Genomic DNA, 18,618 nt, shown 5'->3' with positions numbered 1-18,618 from the left:
CAATCTGAGTACACCTGTTTAGAGCTGACGGTTAAAATGAGGTAAATCTTGTTCATTTTCAACAGTTATTGATTCTGTATCTTGCTTTGCTTCCGATTAAGTGCGTTCACATTGTTACCATGAAATTTCCTGGTTTATCTTCTTCTCTCTGCCAAGTAATGACAGAGCTCTTCCCTCTTTTCACATTCCTTCTCCCGTGAATATCACAGCCCGTCAGGAGCTCTGTAGCTTTCCATACTGGAAACACAAACACACTCATGCACACACATGCTTGTCATTATCACCTCACCGACAACATCTTTACAGATGTCTCTCTTTTGTGCCGAATACTCTTTTAGCGATAGACCATAAAACCGCACGTTACCGGGGAAATGAGGCGAGCATACTCTGGGGTCTGGTGTTAATCGACTTAAATAAGTAAATACTTTGTCTTCATCTTTTCAACCCCCCCCCCCCCCCCCCCCCCCCATCTACTTCTTCCACAAACCCTGATCAAACCCATGTCCCTTTCCTGCGTGTGTGTGTGTGAGTGTGTCTGCTGAGACCTCATTCTGCCATTGATTTTAGGAGTGAAGCTGTTTGTCATAACTGAAAATACAAAGGATAATACTGGCCAAGGTGCAGGAGTACACCATTGTATCTCAGCAGAGTAAAAGCAGGATGGTAAATCGGAACATTAATGCTCTTGTGTGAGAAATCTCATCCACTGTGAATCGGGGAGATAAAGACGTTTATTTTGATGTGACGCTGAAAAATTGTACAACAGGAAATGTGTATAAATGTCTGTAGTTACAGATTGATCATGATCATGAAACAGCTTGAGATATATTTTTAGATTGTGTCATATTATTTGTGTTGACAGTAGATTCCCTCTCTGTCGGGGCAGTGTTGATCTGTTACTGACCTTTTGCCTTCCAGGTAGAGGAAAGCAACTGTAGTCAGTATGTTAAAAAACGGAGTCAATACAGGAAAAGAGAGTGGAGTCGATAGAGTAGCACATTTTCTTTCATTATTAATGACATCAATCCAGTGGGTTTCTCATTGTGCCTGTTATGCAATGTTTACTCTGAGGCCCACCTGAGCCGTAACATTCATCATTAGGTTTACGGCACACTGCAATGCAAATGCATGTATTTGAAGTGATCATGCTCCTACTCTGTCAGTGTGATCAGAAAACTCTAGGTCTAAGTGAGACCAAGCTGCACGGAGCTGCTGATCGATCTGAGGCGGACTTCACAAGGGCCACCTGAGGGCCGCTGGCACCCATCAATTATGTGTCAAAGGATCAAACCAGCTTTAGAACTATGTATGCTTTATAACCCTAACCCAATCAGGATCTGCTCAAGCTAATGAATAAAGGCTCTAAGGATGAGGACTGTTATAACTGCTTGAGCTTGACCAACACATCTTGTGTAAACTGTTGGAGTTGCGTAAGTTTAAACTTCTGCAAATCTACTAAAGAGCAGGAGAGAGGCTGCTAGCGGTTCACTCAAATAGGATTCAGACTTAAACACAGCTGAGTGCTACATGTATAGAGTATTAGAACAATAACAGTTTGAGGGGTGGGAATCGCAGAGGAGCTCGTGATACAATATAATATGATTCGCAATAATAAAAAGAATATCACGATACAGCGATTCTGCAATAATCAGTATCTTGCTAGACAATCATGAAATATCCATATTTGGTGCCATAATATCGATAATCATACAGGGTGAAGATTTACATCAATATGTTGTCCCATCCCAAACCAGTGCATCCAAATGCTAATTATATTGCTTAGTTAAATGTTTTTCTCCATTGCCTTGTACAATTCTGTTTTTTTGTGGAGGAAGTGAACTATTAGCCAGAGGTGCTAACAACTGCAGCTGACTTTAGAGCAGATTAACAGTCTAATCCATTCATTGGGTTTTCCCCCACATGCTCTGAAAAAAGGCTGGAAAAAAAGTGTCTTTCACAACAGCCCCATGCACATGTCTCAGGATGTGAAGAAACCCGATAGCCCTGACTCGCCTTATTACAATAGATATTACTGCTGATGTACAATCTCTTTTTCTCTGTGTGTGTCTGTGTGCAGCTACCTAGACAGCCTAGATCGGATTGGTGCAACAGACTACCAGCCGACAGAGCAGGACATCCTGAGGACCCGAGTGAAGACCACAGGCATCGTCGAGACACACTTTACCTTCAAAAACCTTCACTTCAGGTCAGTATGAACTCTTACCACTGGTGTTTGCATTTTCTTATTAGTCTGCTTGTTCTTTTACAGTCACCAGCACCCATCTACCAGCCTGCTCCTCTATCCATGCTTACAGTAGGAACTCCAGTCTGTAATTAAATACTTTGAACACGTGTCTATATTTATGAATGTCTGCCTTTTTAATGAGATCTGATTCAATTAGAGCGAGGAGCTATGGGAACGATGACAGAAGAGAGGAGAGGCGTTATGGGAGGATTGAAGGAAAGGAGAGAGAAAGCAAGGAGAAAAGACGGGAGGGTTCTAGTTGCGACCTCTAATTTAATTAACATATATCTGCCCCTGGTGTGTGCATGTGCTCACGGAACGGCACACTCACATTAATCAAATGTAGTCACCATCACACTTTGCAACTGATATTTGTCTCACTTTTCCTCTTTTTGTCTTTCTCATTCATACACATTCATCTTAAACATGCAAACACACAGATGTTAGTTCTACTAAATGGTGCTTTCCACTGTTGCGCTCGCAGGTGAGTAGGCAGGGAGCTGGGTGTGCTTTGCGTAAAAGTTTAAATATCGTCAGCTCAGTTGTTATTACTGACAGTGAGGCAGTGTGTGGGAGTCTTCTGTATTCCTGCACTGTATCAGCACCATCTGTTCTAAGCACCACAAGAATCCACATTTTACATGAGGAAGACGTGAGATGAATTCAAAGAGAAAAGTCAAATCTAGCGTCATCTAGCCTTTGAACGATACCACCAGGTGATCTTTAACTCGTCCCGTCAGAGGCGGCATGCGGTGCAGTCTCTATTTGTGAATTGATGTGCTACCGATATATATATATATCAAGATCAAGATTCCTCTTTATTGTCCCACACACAGCATGCAACATGCAAACATGGGGAAATTTGACCTCTGTATTTAACCCATCTGTGTGAACAGACACGGAACACAATCCACACAGTGACCACACGGAACAGTGGGCAGCCATGAAGGCGCCCGAGGATCTGTTGTCCAGATCACATATCTGACTGCGGCCCACCTGTTTTAATTTTTTTGTTTTTCTGTGCTTCATGCTAATGCACCAAATAATCATTTGTGCATCTAATTAGTTTTGTTCAACAATAACAGCTTTAACTACCCAGATAACAATTCTCCATTAAGCCCCCCCCCCCTTTGCCCACACAAATCAATGCTCCCATTAACCACACGGATCATTCAGTGACTTGACCGATCAGAGTTTCGATGAATGCTATCGCGGCTCGTTTCACCACATGTGTGAATCTATGTGATAAAACTGTTTCAGAGATTTCGACCTATCTTGATTTTTTTGTACTTAATCGCTATTTTGTTTGACTGGGACACAAGTGAGGACTCGAGTGCAAGACTCAGACACAAGATGTGGTTTAAAAAGGTTCTTTACTGAAGGCGCTGCACATCAAAATTCTTCAAAGCTGTTTGTGCATCTCAAGAAAATGAAGTATAATCCCATTAAAACGGACAGTGTCTAGATAAAGACAGTGTTCATGTCTGTATGATTCATGTCTGTATCTGTGTGTCCATCAGGCTGTTTGATGTGGGAGGTCAGAGGTCAGAGAGGAAGAAGTGGATCCACTGTTTTGAGGATGTCACAGCTATCATTTTCTGCGTGGCCCTCAGCGGGTACGACCAGGTGCTGCATGAGGACGAGACCACGGTAAGGACACGTCTTCACACATGTGTTGTTTCTCACTCTGTAGCGCTCTGTTCCTCTCACTGACGCTTTTTCTCTGTCGCTGTGTGGCCAAACGACCCGTTTATACTCTACATATTGGAACGCACCTTTAAAAGACACAGAGTAATCAGCAAATACGTCCTTAATACATTTTGACACATGATTTATAAAACAATGAAGATGAATAAAGAGTGTGTATGCTTGCTTTATATGAAGAAGGAACACGGAGCCTACTGTAAGCTAACGTCAAATACGTGGTCTGTTTAAAATAAATAAATAAATGTCTCTGTTGCTCTAATGAGTTGCTAAATAAATTAAAGCATGAAAATGTTTAGATTTAGATTTATATAATGTTTTAAGAGTGACAAAGTTTTATGCAAACACTTTTATGCTTTCCGTCTTTCCTATTTTACATCTGTCTAATTACCTGGTGTTGTTTAACAAAGCTGCCACGTCAGCATGTGGTTTATTTCAGTGGTTTACCTTCAAACTTTTCCCATAATTCCACGGTCTCTCCTCTGGATGCCTCCTGTATTACAAGTGATTATTGTATCTGTGAGATATGTTTCTTTATGCAAAGCATTCGTCCTTATATTGACAGTGCATACAAAGCTACATCTGTGGCAAAGCCTGCTTTACATAATGGGAAGGACAGGTACCGTAATGTATGTTGCACGAAAGGCAAATTGTGCCAACTGTCGACTGAGACACACAGTAGGTGTAAAAAAAATCAATAATACAGTATTTAGGGCCTTTTTTACATAATGAAAATGAGACATTAGCATCAAATCCCCTTATAAAGATCACTGAAAGAACGTTTATTTCTTTTTAGCTTGCTTTAATTTTTGCAGCTTGACTAACAGTCAGTGTGTGTGCGTGCCACAAGGGGGGTGGAGTGGTACAAATGCAAATGTGGCCATATTTGATATTTGGTTCAAATATATGTGTATGAATGGTTGGATTGGAATGGAAACATTGGAGCAGCTAGGTGTTTCCTCAACAGAAGGTTACGACACACCGTGAGGCTGTAACAGCGATGGTCCCGATGTAGTCGAAAAACAAATACCCTGATTTGAATGCGCGACGCTCGCTGCTATTTATCAGCTTGAAGTGTTTTCCTCTGAGGATTGCAGGCTGGGAAAACATGTCCACTAGCTGCTCTATTTATGCAGATGTCTTCAAGCTTCCCTCTGCGCTGGGATCAGCAGAAGAACGTCAGAAAAGGCGAGGAAATATCCATATAAAACACACACACACACACGCACACACACACGCACACACACGCACACACACACACTAAGAGCCTCTAGTATTATGTGTGTTCCATACACGGATGCCTCAACAAATCGGTTTGCACTGCAATGATACATCATGTTTTAATTAAGTGGCCAATTTAACATGGTAATATGATTTCAATCAGAAGAGACTCATGAGTGGAATGAAGAGAAACATTGAAGTAAGATTAAATTTATTGTGAAGAGGAAGAATAAATTTAAGTGTTTTAGTGCCCAACAACAGGAAGTAGATCTTATGAAGTGGGCGCTTCAACATGAAAGACACTTCCCCCCTGAGCCCAAACACTGGTGATAGTGGTGGTGAGGAGGAATGGAGCTCGAGGCTGGGACGTCTCCATGTGAGGGACGTTTCTGGTTGCAGAGTTTGATGGAGATGCCAGACATCCACAGCTGAGGTGGTCAGAAAACTCCACGGCACTGAAATGACAGCTGAATGTCAAGAGATGACTTTTAAACTTTGATTTCTTATACGTAATTGGCTAAAGTTAAAGAGGGTAAAGAGGTGGTGGAGCTCAGATATATTCCTCACCTCTAAATCCTCAACACAATTCAGATAAAATACAACCTCAGGTCCATTGTTTGGATGTTGTTGGATGTCTGAGAAATCTTTTGTGTGTGTGTGTGTGTGTGTGTGTGTGTGTGTGTGTGTGTGTGTGTGTGTGTGTGTGTGTGTGATGCATTTAGAAGAGTCAAAACTTTATTGTCCAGGAATGCAGCCATCGTAGTTGTTCCGTGTCGTTTCTTATTTCTTCAACGTTTTAAAAGCAACTTGTTTAAGCTGCTTCCTCTCTAAACAACCTAGTAAAGAGATGATCTCCTCCGTGTTTTTACTGTGGAATCATTTATGTCTTTCAGCAAAACCTTTCTTTATACCATGGTTACATTGTTTTCACCAGGGATCCAAGCGACGGGGGAAGAGAAAGTCCAGAAATCAGTGTGATAGAAGAGGATTAATAAGTCATATCTCTCTCTTATCATAATGGGCAGCTTGAGATCACTGGACAATAATAAAGACAAGCTAGCATTAGTATTTTATAGTAGTTTGTACAACGTCCTTTTTCCTAACTGCCATCATTCCATCCGAGCATCGAGACAGTTTCTCTAATTATGATTCTGATTATGTGTGCACCCAAAAAAAGAAAATGTCAACAAATCTCGTAAACATCACAGATCTGTTGATTCCATCATTAGCAGATCTGGTCCTTTTTAATCAGAGAGACTGTGTTTTGATCAACATTATGTGTTATTATTGTTAAAGAGCGTGGGAGGTAAATTACCAGGCACCAACCAAATGTTTTTCAGTGAGCTCCCACACTCCGCCATCAGTTCTACTATCAGACACATCCATGGCAAGTGATTCAGAAATGACAGGCACAGAAATATTCCACAGTCAGACACGTTCTCTCTAATGGGAGTGATAAAGTCATACATACATCCCTTTTGGGCAGTTTCGTTAAGGTCACTGATACGCCGTGAATTTAATTAGAATGAAAACTTTTTCCCATAATACTTGAACTTTTCTTAACATTTCAAGATTTTTAAATATATTCTAAGGCCTTTTTTTTATAGGGAAAATAATTGAAAATGCTTCTAAGACTTGTAAAGATGAAGCAGAAACCCTGTCTGTTTTTAAAGGTGCCACAAAGAGGAGGCTGTTTTTTGTGGATTTCTCTTGTCCTCAATTCAACAGGACAATATAAAAGACCACTTCACTGGCCCTGTGCCGAAGGATTTACACTTTATCTACATATGAATCTGTGCGCTGTATAAACCCAACCCAGTACCACAAGCCCTTCTCTCTATTTGTGAACTGCTTGCAATGTGTGTTTCTCTGGCTGTCCTCCTCTTGTTTCTCTCAATACACACTCGTAGACACACACACACACACTCACACACACTCACACACACTCACACACTCACACACTCACACACTCACACACTCACGCACTCACTTCTCTCTGAAATGATAACTGCTCTCGGTGAACACTGTCTTCCTGCCTCCTTGGGGGTGAGTGGGCGATCTGGGTGGGTGGGCCCCCCCCCCCTTGCATTTTCGGTTCCTGCTCTAAGCTCCACCCTGCAGCATCTCTGGCTCCTTCTGCTCCTCCTGTCACTCTCGCCATCGACTGTCCTCTCTAACCAATCAGCAGTCAGATCTTCTGCAGATGCTCCACGCACAGACAGGTATGAAACCTCCTGATAGGTTGATACACTCACTGAGAGTTGAGAGCAGTGACTTACTGTGTTAGTGAAGCAAAGAGTTGTATCAGTGTATGTGTGTGTGTGTGTGTGTGTGCACGCTTTGTTGTCAATCCTCTTCATGATTATTTCTATCTGTTTATTATCTTTCTATCCATTCATCATCCATCTGTCCGTCCGTCTAAACACTATTTAAAACCTCTAAATTACTGTTAACTCTTCAAACCTCCTGTCTTCTTTCCTTTGAGAGACTGTTGAGCCTCAATCTGCAGTGATTAGCTACAGTTGTATTTTATCTCTAATCTGATTGGTTGATGGCGCCCGTAAATTCTCTATTCTGCAACTAGGGCTCACAACCAGAGAGAAACTGCTTTCAACTCATTCTTTGAACAAATCTATTTTCTTCATCTGGTGCCTCATGCAGTATGACCAGGTTTCTACAAAAACTAATGTGACCCACTAGAACTGATTTTCACCCACTTCAGATTTCATTAGCAAACACAAGAAGTGGAATGATTTACAAAGCGCCGTAGTGGTGCTCACGATTTCATCTAGAAAACCATGATTTTATGGGAAAAACAAGATCTACTGACATGAATAAGTGCCTAACGATGGAAAATATAAACTACTAAATTTCATTTCATTTTTAATATAATAATAATTCTGCTTTGTAACAATTGTAGCTGCAGAATTCAACAGATATAATAAATTCTGTGGCTCATATTTAGATATATTTTTTGAATGTGCATTACAGACACAAGCTTTCGTCTTTTTCTTTTCCTCCTTTTATTGGTGCACTGTTGCCTCTACAGTGCTTTGCTTCCACAGATTGTTGCTGCCTCCTGCAGTTGGCAAAACAAATGTTTTTTTTATCAATTCCCACTCATAGCAAACTGGTTTGTCCTTGTGCATATGCTGCTTTGACCATGTGATACAAACCATGTGATTCTAACATTACAAGGACCTTCTCTTCAAAACATTGCTCTGCAGTGCCCCCTGTGGTCAAAAACTCCACATGGTCCCTTTAAGTGATCACTTACTCAGTGTACCACAGTTAGCAAACAGCAGCTTGCAGCTAACAAGCTAAAGGTGCATGGCTTTGTTTAACTGATTGGCTGCAAGAAGTTTTCTAATGATTTCTATTACTGAAATGATCGTTAACACACACACACACACACACACTTGATTCACAACAGCAAACCACCATAGACAAGAGGAACTCCTCAGTTCTTGTGTTCCGCTTTCTTGTTTTCACACTTCCTCTTTATGTTTCGATGACGTGTGTATGTGGTTTGTGTGTTCTTGACTACCTCTGAACACATTTACATTTCATTCTCAATGCACATTTATTTATTGACATGTCACCCTGTGTCTGCCCATTGAACTAGAGCTAATGTCTCTCCTACAGAACCGCATGCATGAGTCTCTGAAGCTGTTTGATTCCATCTGTAACAACAAGTGGTTTAATGATACGTCCATCATCCTCTTCCTGAACAAGAAGGACATCTTTGAAAATAAGATCACCAAGTCGCCACTGTCCATCTGCTTCCCTGAATACACTGGTATGTACTACATTAATGTATACTGTAAATATATGAACACTAGGAGGCACTGTGCCCACTGAGGTCTAACACAGTATTATGGAGAAATCACAATGTTAAAGCTTGCAAACAATTAGAGTGAAACAGTGAATGAAATCATGGCTGTTACCAGAGGTCCAAACAAGACGAGTGTGAGAGAGACAAGAGCAACTGAGGGACATTGGAAAAAACATAAACAGCTCACAACTGCAAGATGGAGAGAGACCAAACAGCAAGTGTGTGAGAAAAGCTAATTTAGCATTCGGAGCCTGTTTCCTCTCGTACGCTCCGCTGCTCTTCATCCTTTTTACGTCGCTCTCACTATTCTGATTCTTCCAACACAAATGACTCCAGCTACTGAGAATATAGAATATTGCCTCACATTCCACAGTGTGTATTGCATTTAAATTTTTGAATACTATAATATATAAATCCATATTAATAGGGTCATAGAACACCCATTAGAGTGAAAATGCAAATTATTACCTCATTTTCCTTTTTCCTCAAATGCCACATCCATGTGCATGAACCTAAAATGCCATTTATTGTGGAAGTACATTGTTTTAGTCTGTGTTTCACTCCCTATCAGCTTCCATAACGTCGTCCATGTTTCATATCCTTAAAGCTTGGCAGAGAGTGAGCACACCACAGCAGATTATGTGCTGAGCTTGAAAGTCAAAGGTTATGTTTTTAGAGAAATATCAGAAACAGCTTTCCAGCCTGAACCTAATTCCCTCTATCTGTCATCTCTGTCCTCAGGACCTGACACTTACTTGGAAGGAATAGCCCACATCAAGTCTCAGTACGAGAGCAAGAACAAGTCGACCAACAAGGAGGTCTACTCCCAAGTGACCTGCGCTACCGACACCAACAACATCCAGTTTGTCTTTGACGCCGTCACTGATGTCATCATAGCCAATAACCTGCGGGGCTGTGGCCTTTACTGAGGATGCTGTTAAATGTTAGTCGGCTGAGGAGGGGTGTTTGTATGACATGTATTTACCCCTGTTGGTGTCACAAGGGTAAATACTTGTGCTGCCCACGTGGTTTAAATCATATGGTTATGTGGCCTGTCATGTGACAGGAAGTCAATATGGAGGTGTCACAGTGCAACTTAGCCACAAGGCTGATCATTGGTATGGCTTGACTTTTAATTATTGAATTGATTGGTTGGTTGAGACTTCTTTTAATCTATTTGCCTTTTTAATTCCCTTTGTCAGTTCCTTAAGAGGAACCAGCAGCACCGTCCAGTACCACTGTTCTTTGTGTGTTTGTGTGCCTAAATGCCAAATGTGTTGCTAGCGTGCTACAGGAATCTTACACAATACCTACAGTAAACTCTTGAGGTACACAAGGTTCCTGACATGTATTTGTACATACACAACAGTGCCATGCTCATAGACTGAATGCAGTTCAAGTGCATCTCTCGTCGAGATCCAGGAGAAATCCTTAAAAATACAGTGGGAATCACTCTTCTCCTACCCTGATGTATTTTTTATTAAGCTTGAAATGATATACCACAGACCTGTGCCTTAGTCCCATAAAAGTCTGATTTAAAACGGCTCTAAACTATGTCGTACAGTGAGTCCCATCCAAAGTCAAACTTATCCCCAGTTTTGTTCTGAAAGAAATTATCACTTGGCTGTGCCAAAAAAATAAGAGCACTTTCCGATGCTTTGTCATCTAAAACGTAATTTCATGGGACATCCTGCTATCCTCGTGGTTAAGGCCCATAACTTATCATTGCAATGTCCCCATTTTGATTCCTCTGCATTTTATGCCCCTCTCTCTTCTCGTGTATCTGTAAAACGTGGACTTGTGCCATGTTGTGATATTTGATATTTATTCTGAGTAAAGCTCCTGCTCTGTTGTGTAAGACTGTTGCACTTCGTCTTTGCCCTTTAAACCATGGAACTTCATATAAATACCTGCGTGCAAACATGAAAATAAAAGACATCATCAACTAAATTACAATCGATAATTACAGATAAGATAGACAAGTTATTAACGGACATATCACAGAGTTTTTACAGTAAACACCATTGTTAATCTGCTCCCTAGAAATGACCCAGCCAGAGTTCATACAGTAGAAATGAATAGAGTTATAGTGTTTTATTCCAAAGCCCATTGGTTTTAACTGTGGATGCATTTCTCTCAGGGGAAGAATGCTTGTGATTTGATTGAACTTCGCTCTCTGGCTTGTCTGATAATTTTTTACTTATATTCAATTTATTGTTCGCAAGGAAGTTGCTATTCGTGTGAGGAGGAGGCTGACGTCATCCTTCATCACCTCTGGTCATATTTTAGGATCGATTTTTTTCCAGCCACTTTTTTTTGGGGGGGAGGGGGGTGCACGCATGGATCCACTATAAATATAATTTTTTACCAAGAAGTACCAGAGCCAGTGTGCTGACTCCCAGATATTGCTTCAATGGAAGCATTGATTTCAAAGGTCCCCAGGGCCGCATCCATTGTGTTGGGTTGCACAGTGTAACATCCCTATTGTCCACCGCGCCGCCTTAATAAGCCGGCAGTGAGCTTTGAAAGATGGGGCTGGTGAGCACATACAGTCCTGTGGGATAAGAAAGTCAAGCTTGTGACTGTAGTTTGAGCCTTGATGTGTCACGGTTTTGCTAAATGAGTTTCATTTCTCGTGTCGGGCAGAACTCCCAGAGCTGCCGCAGGATTGATGTAGCGCTCATCTTGGGTGAAATGGAATTTGATGTGTGTAATTGTTTAAGGACAGTTTGAATTTGAGGCTTGGTATTAGAGCCAGAGAGATGCACCACGAAAATATATAATCAGCTCCTCCCTCCCCTCTGTTACAAGCAAAAGTTTACAGCGTCATTTATTAACTGAGCTCGGTTTGTCTGTGGGACTGTGTTGAATTATAGGTTCACTGGTATGAGTGCTCCCTGGCAAACAGGTAGAGAGTTTCTTTTTTTATTTATGAGCAAGGCATTTATTCCGCTCTTGCCTCCAAACGCCTCCCTCCGCTCAAGGCTGCCATCTTTTCTCTAATCAGGTAGAAGATGAACTCAGCTCTCCCTCACACATCTGTGCCAATGTTTTCTAACTAGATACAGAGACCTTCCTAAGGTAACAGCCTGTGTGTGTGTGTGTGTGTGTGTGCTGATTGTAGGAAAGTGTGCGTGCGTTCATGCTCATGTGTTGCGTAAGAGACAACATCAGCCCTTGGGTGTTGCGCTGGAGTCAGTATCTGCGGATTAATTACCCAGAAGGCACCTGTCTACCCTTTCCACACGGACATGGACACACATGCACACGCAGGCACTGAAGACACAAACACACCCTTGGGACTCTCAAAATGTCACAACACCTTACTTGGCAGCACCAGATAATACCGCCTCACACAGCCAGAGAGCCTCAGATGTTTTTAGGTTCTTCTGCCCAACAAGATGTCTGCTGCCTCTTGTGCTTCGTATATTTAGTTCATCATCATCTCCTCGGTCTCATTATTTCTACATGTGAAAATGACCTTTCTGCATTTGCTGTTTGATTGTTGATTTCAGGACGACAGGATGTGAGATATACACAAAACATTGAGAGTGTTTGGCCTGAAGTGATTGCAGAGAAGATAAAAGCAGTAATAAACTTTTGCCCTCTCACTCCTGTCAGTGGTTAGATCGTGCAAAGAAGCTTCTCTCTTGTTTTAATGCACGTGCGTGTGTGTGTGTGCACGTGTTCTCTTTTCTTAGTCACTTGCACAGATTTCAAACAAATATTTCAATGAGCGTCTGCGACCTATGTTTGAGGTTGGTAATTGTACTTCTGTAGTACAATAACATGATTTTCTTAGAATATATTTGGTTCAGCATTTGTTGTTGTGAATCAGGCGAAGATGCTTGTGGAGACATTTCTGTTGTAATTAATGAAGACACATGTCTGAGAGCCTAAAGGGCAGGTAGCAGTTGACACAAGCTGTGGAACAACAGGCTGGTGAAATTTCCATTCACACTAACTTAGCAGGCTCCCGTTCACATTTAGGTGATTTATTTGCCCTCGTGCCGCTCGGTCGTCGGTCGTCGGCTTCTTTCTTGCCTGTGTCGACCTCAGGATGTGCTCAGATCGATGTGATTCTACAGCCGTGATTCTTCTATCAGATGTATTTAAAGTAAGATTATTTTGATGTGATTGACAGTAACTCTGAAAATGGAATGAAACACTTAAAATTGTTATAGGTGAGACAATAGCACGGAGGAGAGAGTTAAATGTCGTGCTTTGTTTGAGCTTCAGCCAACTGAGCTCAGTGATACAAATAAGATGAGAGAGGTCTCATCTCATATATGATCCTCTGATGATCTTTGATTCTTAAAAGGAAACATCTTCTCTTTCCCTCTCTGACCCACTCTGTCTGCAACACTGCCACCAAAAGCTGTTAGTGGTTTATAAGGTGAAGACAGGGTTGATGCTTCCGCAGTGTGTGTTTGTGTGTGTGTGTGTGTGCTTTTCAAAACCCGTCCCTGCTCCTGATGAATGACTAATAAACCTCAAACAACCAGTGGGAAATCATATCAACAGGCGAGGCCAAGAGGATAGTGGGTAATGTAGTTTATGTCTTGCTTCGGCCCCAACAAGAAATCATGGTTTTCCCATATGAAAGCAGAGATTTGTGGGTAATGCAGTCTGAGGCCATGCCACGGAGGGTTTATGGGCAGTACCATTTTTTTCCAGTGGCTGCCTGTGGTGTGGATGATAATAGCAGAGGTCCTTTCAGGTAACGCAGGTCTTGTGATGTTTTTCTGAGCGGCAGCTGCTCTTCCCAAAAAAAAAAATGTTTGCACCTGCTAGCTTTTAAAAAACCGTGTTGAAATGTCACAATGGCCAAATTTAGAGCTATTCAGACTGAGTAGTTCAATCTTCCCACATTGATTTAAACAAGCTCGTGTCATGTTTCTTCTTTGCTGCCGTATTTATGCTTCAAATTTAGAGATAAGAGTTTTGCCTGCAAATACTTTGATCCCAAAGCATCTGCACTGGTAATGTCCTCTCACTCTCACCGCTGCAGCTCTTTTAGCTTTTTAACGTTGTTTATCTCATCCGTCCGAACCAAACAACACCTGTCTATACTGTACAGATCACCTGAAGCAAATGTGTTTATTTGCACGTGTGTGTGTGTATGTATGTCTGAGCAAGTGCTGTATTTCACTGAGCACAGAGTAAAAATGAGTCTGCTGTAACTCCGTCACTGCTGTGATAATTTATTGAACGTTGTATTTATACGTAAAATAAACCATAATAAAGGCCCACATGAAGAACTCCGTGTGTGCGATTATTTTCCTGTGACCTAATTATTTTCTGTCCGTGTCTTTGCATTCGCAGAATATTTGACTAAATTGTTGAAACAGCCTGATTAACTGTGAAGACTGAGTTTGTTGATATTTGTCTTTCTCTTTTCCTCTCAATGTTTTTCTCGTCTTTAAATATTTATTGAAAAGAATGGAAAGTATTTCCTGAACACTTCATGACTCTGTTGCACAACAAACGTCCTCCTGTTTCTTCTCATCACAGTGTTTAAGGGTTTAAATAGAAAAGGTGCGTCTCGACTCGCCACAGCAACAGCAGCCTTTTCTTATTCTTCCTGTTCGTCTCTGTCGCACTTTAAAGGTTTAACAATGGTTGTAACTTTTTCTCTTCTTTCCTCCTCTTTGTATCATCATCATTTTTTCTTTGTCTGTTCCTCACCTTTCCTCCTTTTGCCCTGACTGGTACTTCCTACCCTTTCCTCCCTCTCTTTCTTTTCTTTTCACCTCTTCCCATCACCCCATTTCTTGCTCTCTTCATTCATTTTTTTATTTTTTATTCTTTTTCCATCCCTTTCCTTTTTCCTTCCTTCCTCCCGCGACAGAATCGCATGCACGAGTCCCTGATGCTGTTCGACTCCATCTGCAACAACAAGTTCTTCATCGACACCTCCATCATCCTCTTCCTCAACAAGAAGGATCTGTTTGCAGAGAAGATCAAGAAGTCTGCGCTCAGCATCTGCTTCCCCGAATACACAGGTAAGACAATTACGCATATGAATTTAATTCTTTAAACTTTTTTTTTTTGTGAATGCATCAGTGACAATCAACACGTCAACAGGGAGAAAACTTGACAGGTGTACAAAAACACTGAAACTGGATGTAATTACACACGACAGAACACACAGCTGATCCGCCACAAACAGAACAAATCAGAAACACAAAATAACTGGTATCAGCATTTTTATAAACTGAGGTTTACTAGATAGTTCAATTTGAGACTAGTGGACCACTAATCCCCAAAGCAATAGTTTAAATGTTTCGTTAATTCAGATTTAAGGGGAATATTTGGATTTAATTTGGAAATGATGTTATAAAATTCACTTTCAAGTTGCTTTGATCAGATGATTGATGCCACTGTCATGTCTGTATGCTAAACTTGAAGCTACACTGGGAAGCTAGTTAGCTTAGCATAGCATAGCATCAAAACTGAAAGGTGGCAGATCCGAAGGTCACCAGAACGCGTTAGTCGTGCGAGCGGCTGAGTTGCAGAGAGTGCAGCCGCTCAAAGTAGCTAAGGTTACGATGGTAGCGGCGGGACAGCTGGTGACGCAAATAGGAAATCCTCCATTGGCCTGGCTGCTGTTGATGCTGCCATATTTATCGTAGATATGTGATATTAGAGTGGTATCAAACATTCTCCGCAGATTCATGGTTGGAGAGAAGAAGTGGGTTCAACTTCAGCTCTAAAACTGCCTGATAGTAAAAACATCTAGATTCTGAGCTAACACTCCATGAGGAGGTAAAGTGAGGACGCCAGTTTAAATGACATCATGTGAAAGTATGAATGAAGACGCCCTGTCGTGGCCTCATACGATTCCCAGAAGTGAAATAGCTTTGTAAACAGCCTCAATGTTTTTGGACAGTGATTAACCTCTGCATGATACAGTGGATGAGTTAGTTTGAGCGAGCGCCACATTAGCTGTCAGTGAGAAATAAACCGCGCTGAGAAATGTGGCTCTTTGGATCCCAGCTGTTTACAGCAATGAGTCGCTTAGATTTATCAGGAGAGAAAACTGAAACCAAACAAGCAGGTGGATGAAATGTTCGCCCGTGTGAAGAGCGTCTGCCGCTCAGTCAAATGAACGACGAAGATTTACGTGACTGTTTTTAAAAAAGGCGGAGGAGACGATGGCAAACAGGAACGAAAGAGGAGGGGACACGCATGTGTGGCTGTGACAGAGAGAAGAAGGGATAGAAGGGAGAAAGAGAAAAGGAGACGGTCACACTTGGTCAGCCTTGAGGTCGGGAGAGAGGAGATGACAAGCGAGAGCTGTCTCCTGTCGTATCTCCCTGAGCTCATCCCATTCTTCTGTCTCTCATGCTTTATATACTGATAAATAATTCACATGTTGATAATCACACTTGATCTGTCTGACTGAGTCCATCTCTTCATCCCTCCCTCATCGTGTCCTCCATTATCTTCCCATGTAGCACACCTTAGTGCCCCGTTGTGACTTTATATGATCCGAAAACTTTGGGATCTCGATCCCCAGCGTTCTCTGAAAACGGACGAGTGTATTTCTAATAATTCTGTTCGTCTCTTTTCTCTCTCTCTCTCTCTCCAGGACCCAACACCTACGAGGACGCAGCAGCTTACATCCAAGCACAGTTCGAGAGCAAGAATCGCTCCCCAAATAAGGAAATCTACTGTCACTTGACCTGCGCCACAGATACAGGAAACATCCAGGTGGTGTTTGACGCCGTGACCGACATCATCATTGCCAACAACCTCCGAGGTTGCGGCTTGTACTGAGCACTGCCATTGATATCCTCCCTCTTTGTCCCCTCCTCTCCCCCCCGCCCTTCCTGCCCTCCTCCTCCTCCTCCTCTTCTTCTTCCTCCTCCTCCTCCTCCTTGTTCCTTTGACACTGCTGTGGAAATAATGATGGTGATGATGACGGTTCTGCTGATTATTTAAAGAAAAAAGAACGAAAAATGCAACTAGGTACATATTAATAATGAGGATAATTTAAAAAAAAAAATAGGCATACGTATATATAAATATATATATATATATAATGTTTTTAGTTCTCGTCTCTTCTCTTCTCCCGCACCCCCTGATGTTCTTTGGCCCGCCGCCAAGCAAACAAATTTTAGTTTTAGTAGAAAACCTGAGACCCTGCAGCCTTGAAAACTTCTTGAACAAAGTCGATGAAAGCCTCTGCTCCCTTCCTCCTCTCTCTTTCTTTCTCCGCTGTGTCTTTTATTGGTAACAAAACAAACCCTGTGCTTTTTTTTTTTCCCCCCCCCGCATTTTTTTTTTATTATTACTATGAATATGACTTCTGTTTTATTTTTGTTGGTCGTGTGTATATTTATTACATGAGTGTCAGTCTGTACACTGATTTTTATTCACATTTTGCCTCACCTGACACCTTTACTTGTGTGTTATTTTGTTGCCATAGTAGTGATTATATAAAAAAACAAGTTTTGATGGAATCTGTGAAAATATCGATAGCACTAAAAGAAAAAGAAGAAAAACACCGGACAGGTCAGCCAAAACCTCAGAAACAACTTGTGAGACCTTCTGGAACTGACAACGCTGGGTTTTAGTCTTTTGTTTACATTAGCCGAGACATTTTAAGATGTTTGCTGTCGATTACTTTCTTTTTTTTAATTTTTTGACTAACTTGTATTAATTTACTTCTTTCTTCCGAGACCCGGTTTTCATCGACAGGAAGTGAGGCTTCCTGTTTCCCAAACCCGGCCTTAGCCATTGGCCGAGCGTCAGCCGAGGCTGATCCTGAGAGCCGATAGGAAATGTGCTAAATGTCCGATCAGTGCCATGTAACAGAGGTACTGAACTGTAGATAGCTACGCTTTTAGAAGCAAGTACACGATGTTATAACTCTACCTTCCTCACTGTTATAACCTTTAGACCCACTAACATTCAACATGTAAGAAAACTCACTCCTGGTTTGATAATGATTAATTTATTAATTTATTTATTGATTGACTGCCTGTCCGACACATTACCGATCTGTCTGCCTTCTCTCTCTCTTCATTTACCCTCCACCACCACCGGGCCTTTACTTCTCCTCACGTCCATCCATCTCTTTCAGTTCTGGCCTTCTTTCCACATGGCACCCCGGCACCTAGATTGCGGGGTCAAAGGCTCCCCAGCGTTTCTCCCCCGACCCTTCTCTCCCTCCCTCCCACCCTCCCTCCCACCGTCCCTCCGCGCCTGCTCCTCCTGAAGCCCTGACACAGACAGCATGAGATACTCAAGCCTTTGTATAAAGAGACCAGTATAAAATAAAAAAAATCACAAAAAAAACACAAACAAGCTCCTCCTCAATACTGTTCAGATAATAACTTAAAAAAAATCCTTTTAAAAAAAAAAATAGCAAAAGATGAATTAAAAAGATGTGAAAAAAAAGAGACTAAGAAGTCGGAGGGCAACTTAACAGATGAGGTGATTGGTTCCTGAATTGGATGGGGCGGGATCAATTATTTAAAAAAAAAAAAAAAAGTACGAGTCGATGTTTCAAGGGTAGAAAAGGGGAAGATCGAAAGACGAAGTTTAGATTTTGGGATTTTGTGACACGTAGGATTTTAAGTTTATTACTAAAATAATTAATGAA

At 41.6% G+C, this 18,618-nt stretch overlaps 1 protein-coding gene across 3 annotated transcripts in view; it reads left to right on the top strand.

Annotated features, from left to right (window-relative positions):
- gnao1a (guanine nucleotide binding protein (G protein), alpha activating activity polypeptide O, a) overlaps positions 1-18,336 on the top strand; it is a 74,427-nt gene extending 56,091 nt beyond the window's left edge. Inside the window, exons 5-8 of one of the 3 annotated variants that reach the window (XM_020102165.2) lie at positions 2,078-2,206; positions 3,766-3,895; positions 14,857-15,010; positions 16,600-18,336. In XM_020102165.2, the coding sequence (XP_019957724.1) occupies positions 2,078-2,206; positions 3,766-3,895; positions 14,857-15,010; positions 16,600-16,787 (601 nt within the window). In that variant the 3' untranslated portion in view covers positions 16,788-18,336. Of the gene's footprint in view, positions 1-2,077; positions 2,207-3,765; positions 3,896-8,815; positions 8,970-9,746; positions 14,267-14,856; positions 15,011-16,599 lie in introns of those variants that run through there. The other 2 variants (XM_020102166.2, XM_020102164.2) reach the window with 2 other exon arrangements.
- Positions 18,337-18,618: the final 282 nt, after the last annotated feature.

Source organism: Paralichthys olivaceus, chromosome 7 (assembly GCF_024713975.1).
Source record: "Paralichthys olivaceus isolate ysfri-2021 chromosome 7, ASM2471397v2, whole genome shotgun sequence".
In the NCBI taxonomy this organism is placed as follows: Eukaryota; Metazoa; Chordata; class Actinopteri; order Pleuronectiformes; family Paralichthyidae; genus Paralichthys; species Paralichthys olivaceus.
Note: the sequence above shows the minus strand (reverse complement) of the source record. Positions and strands in the feature narration are given on the sequence as shown.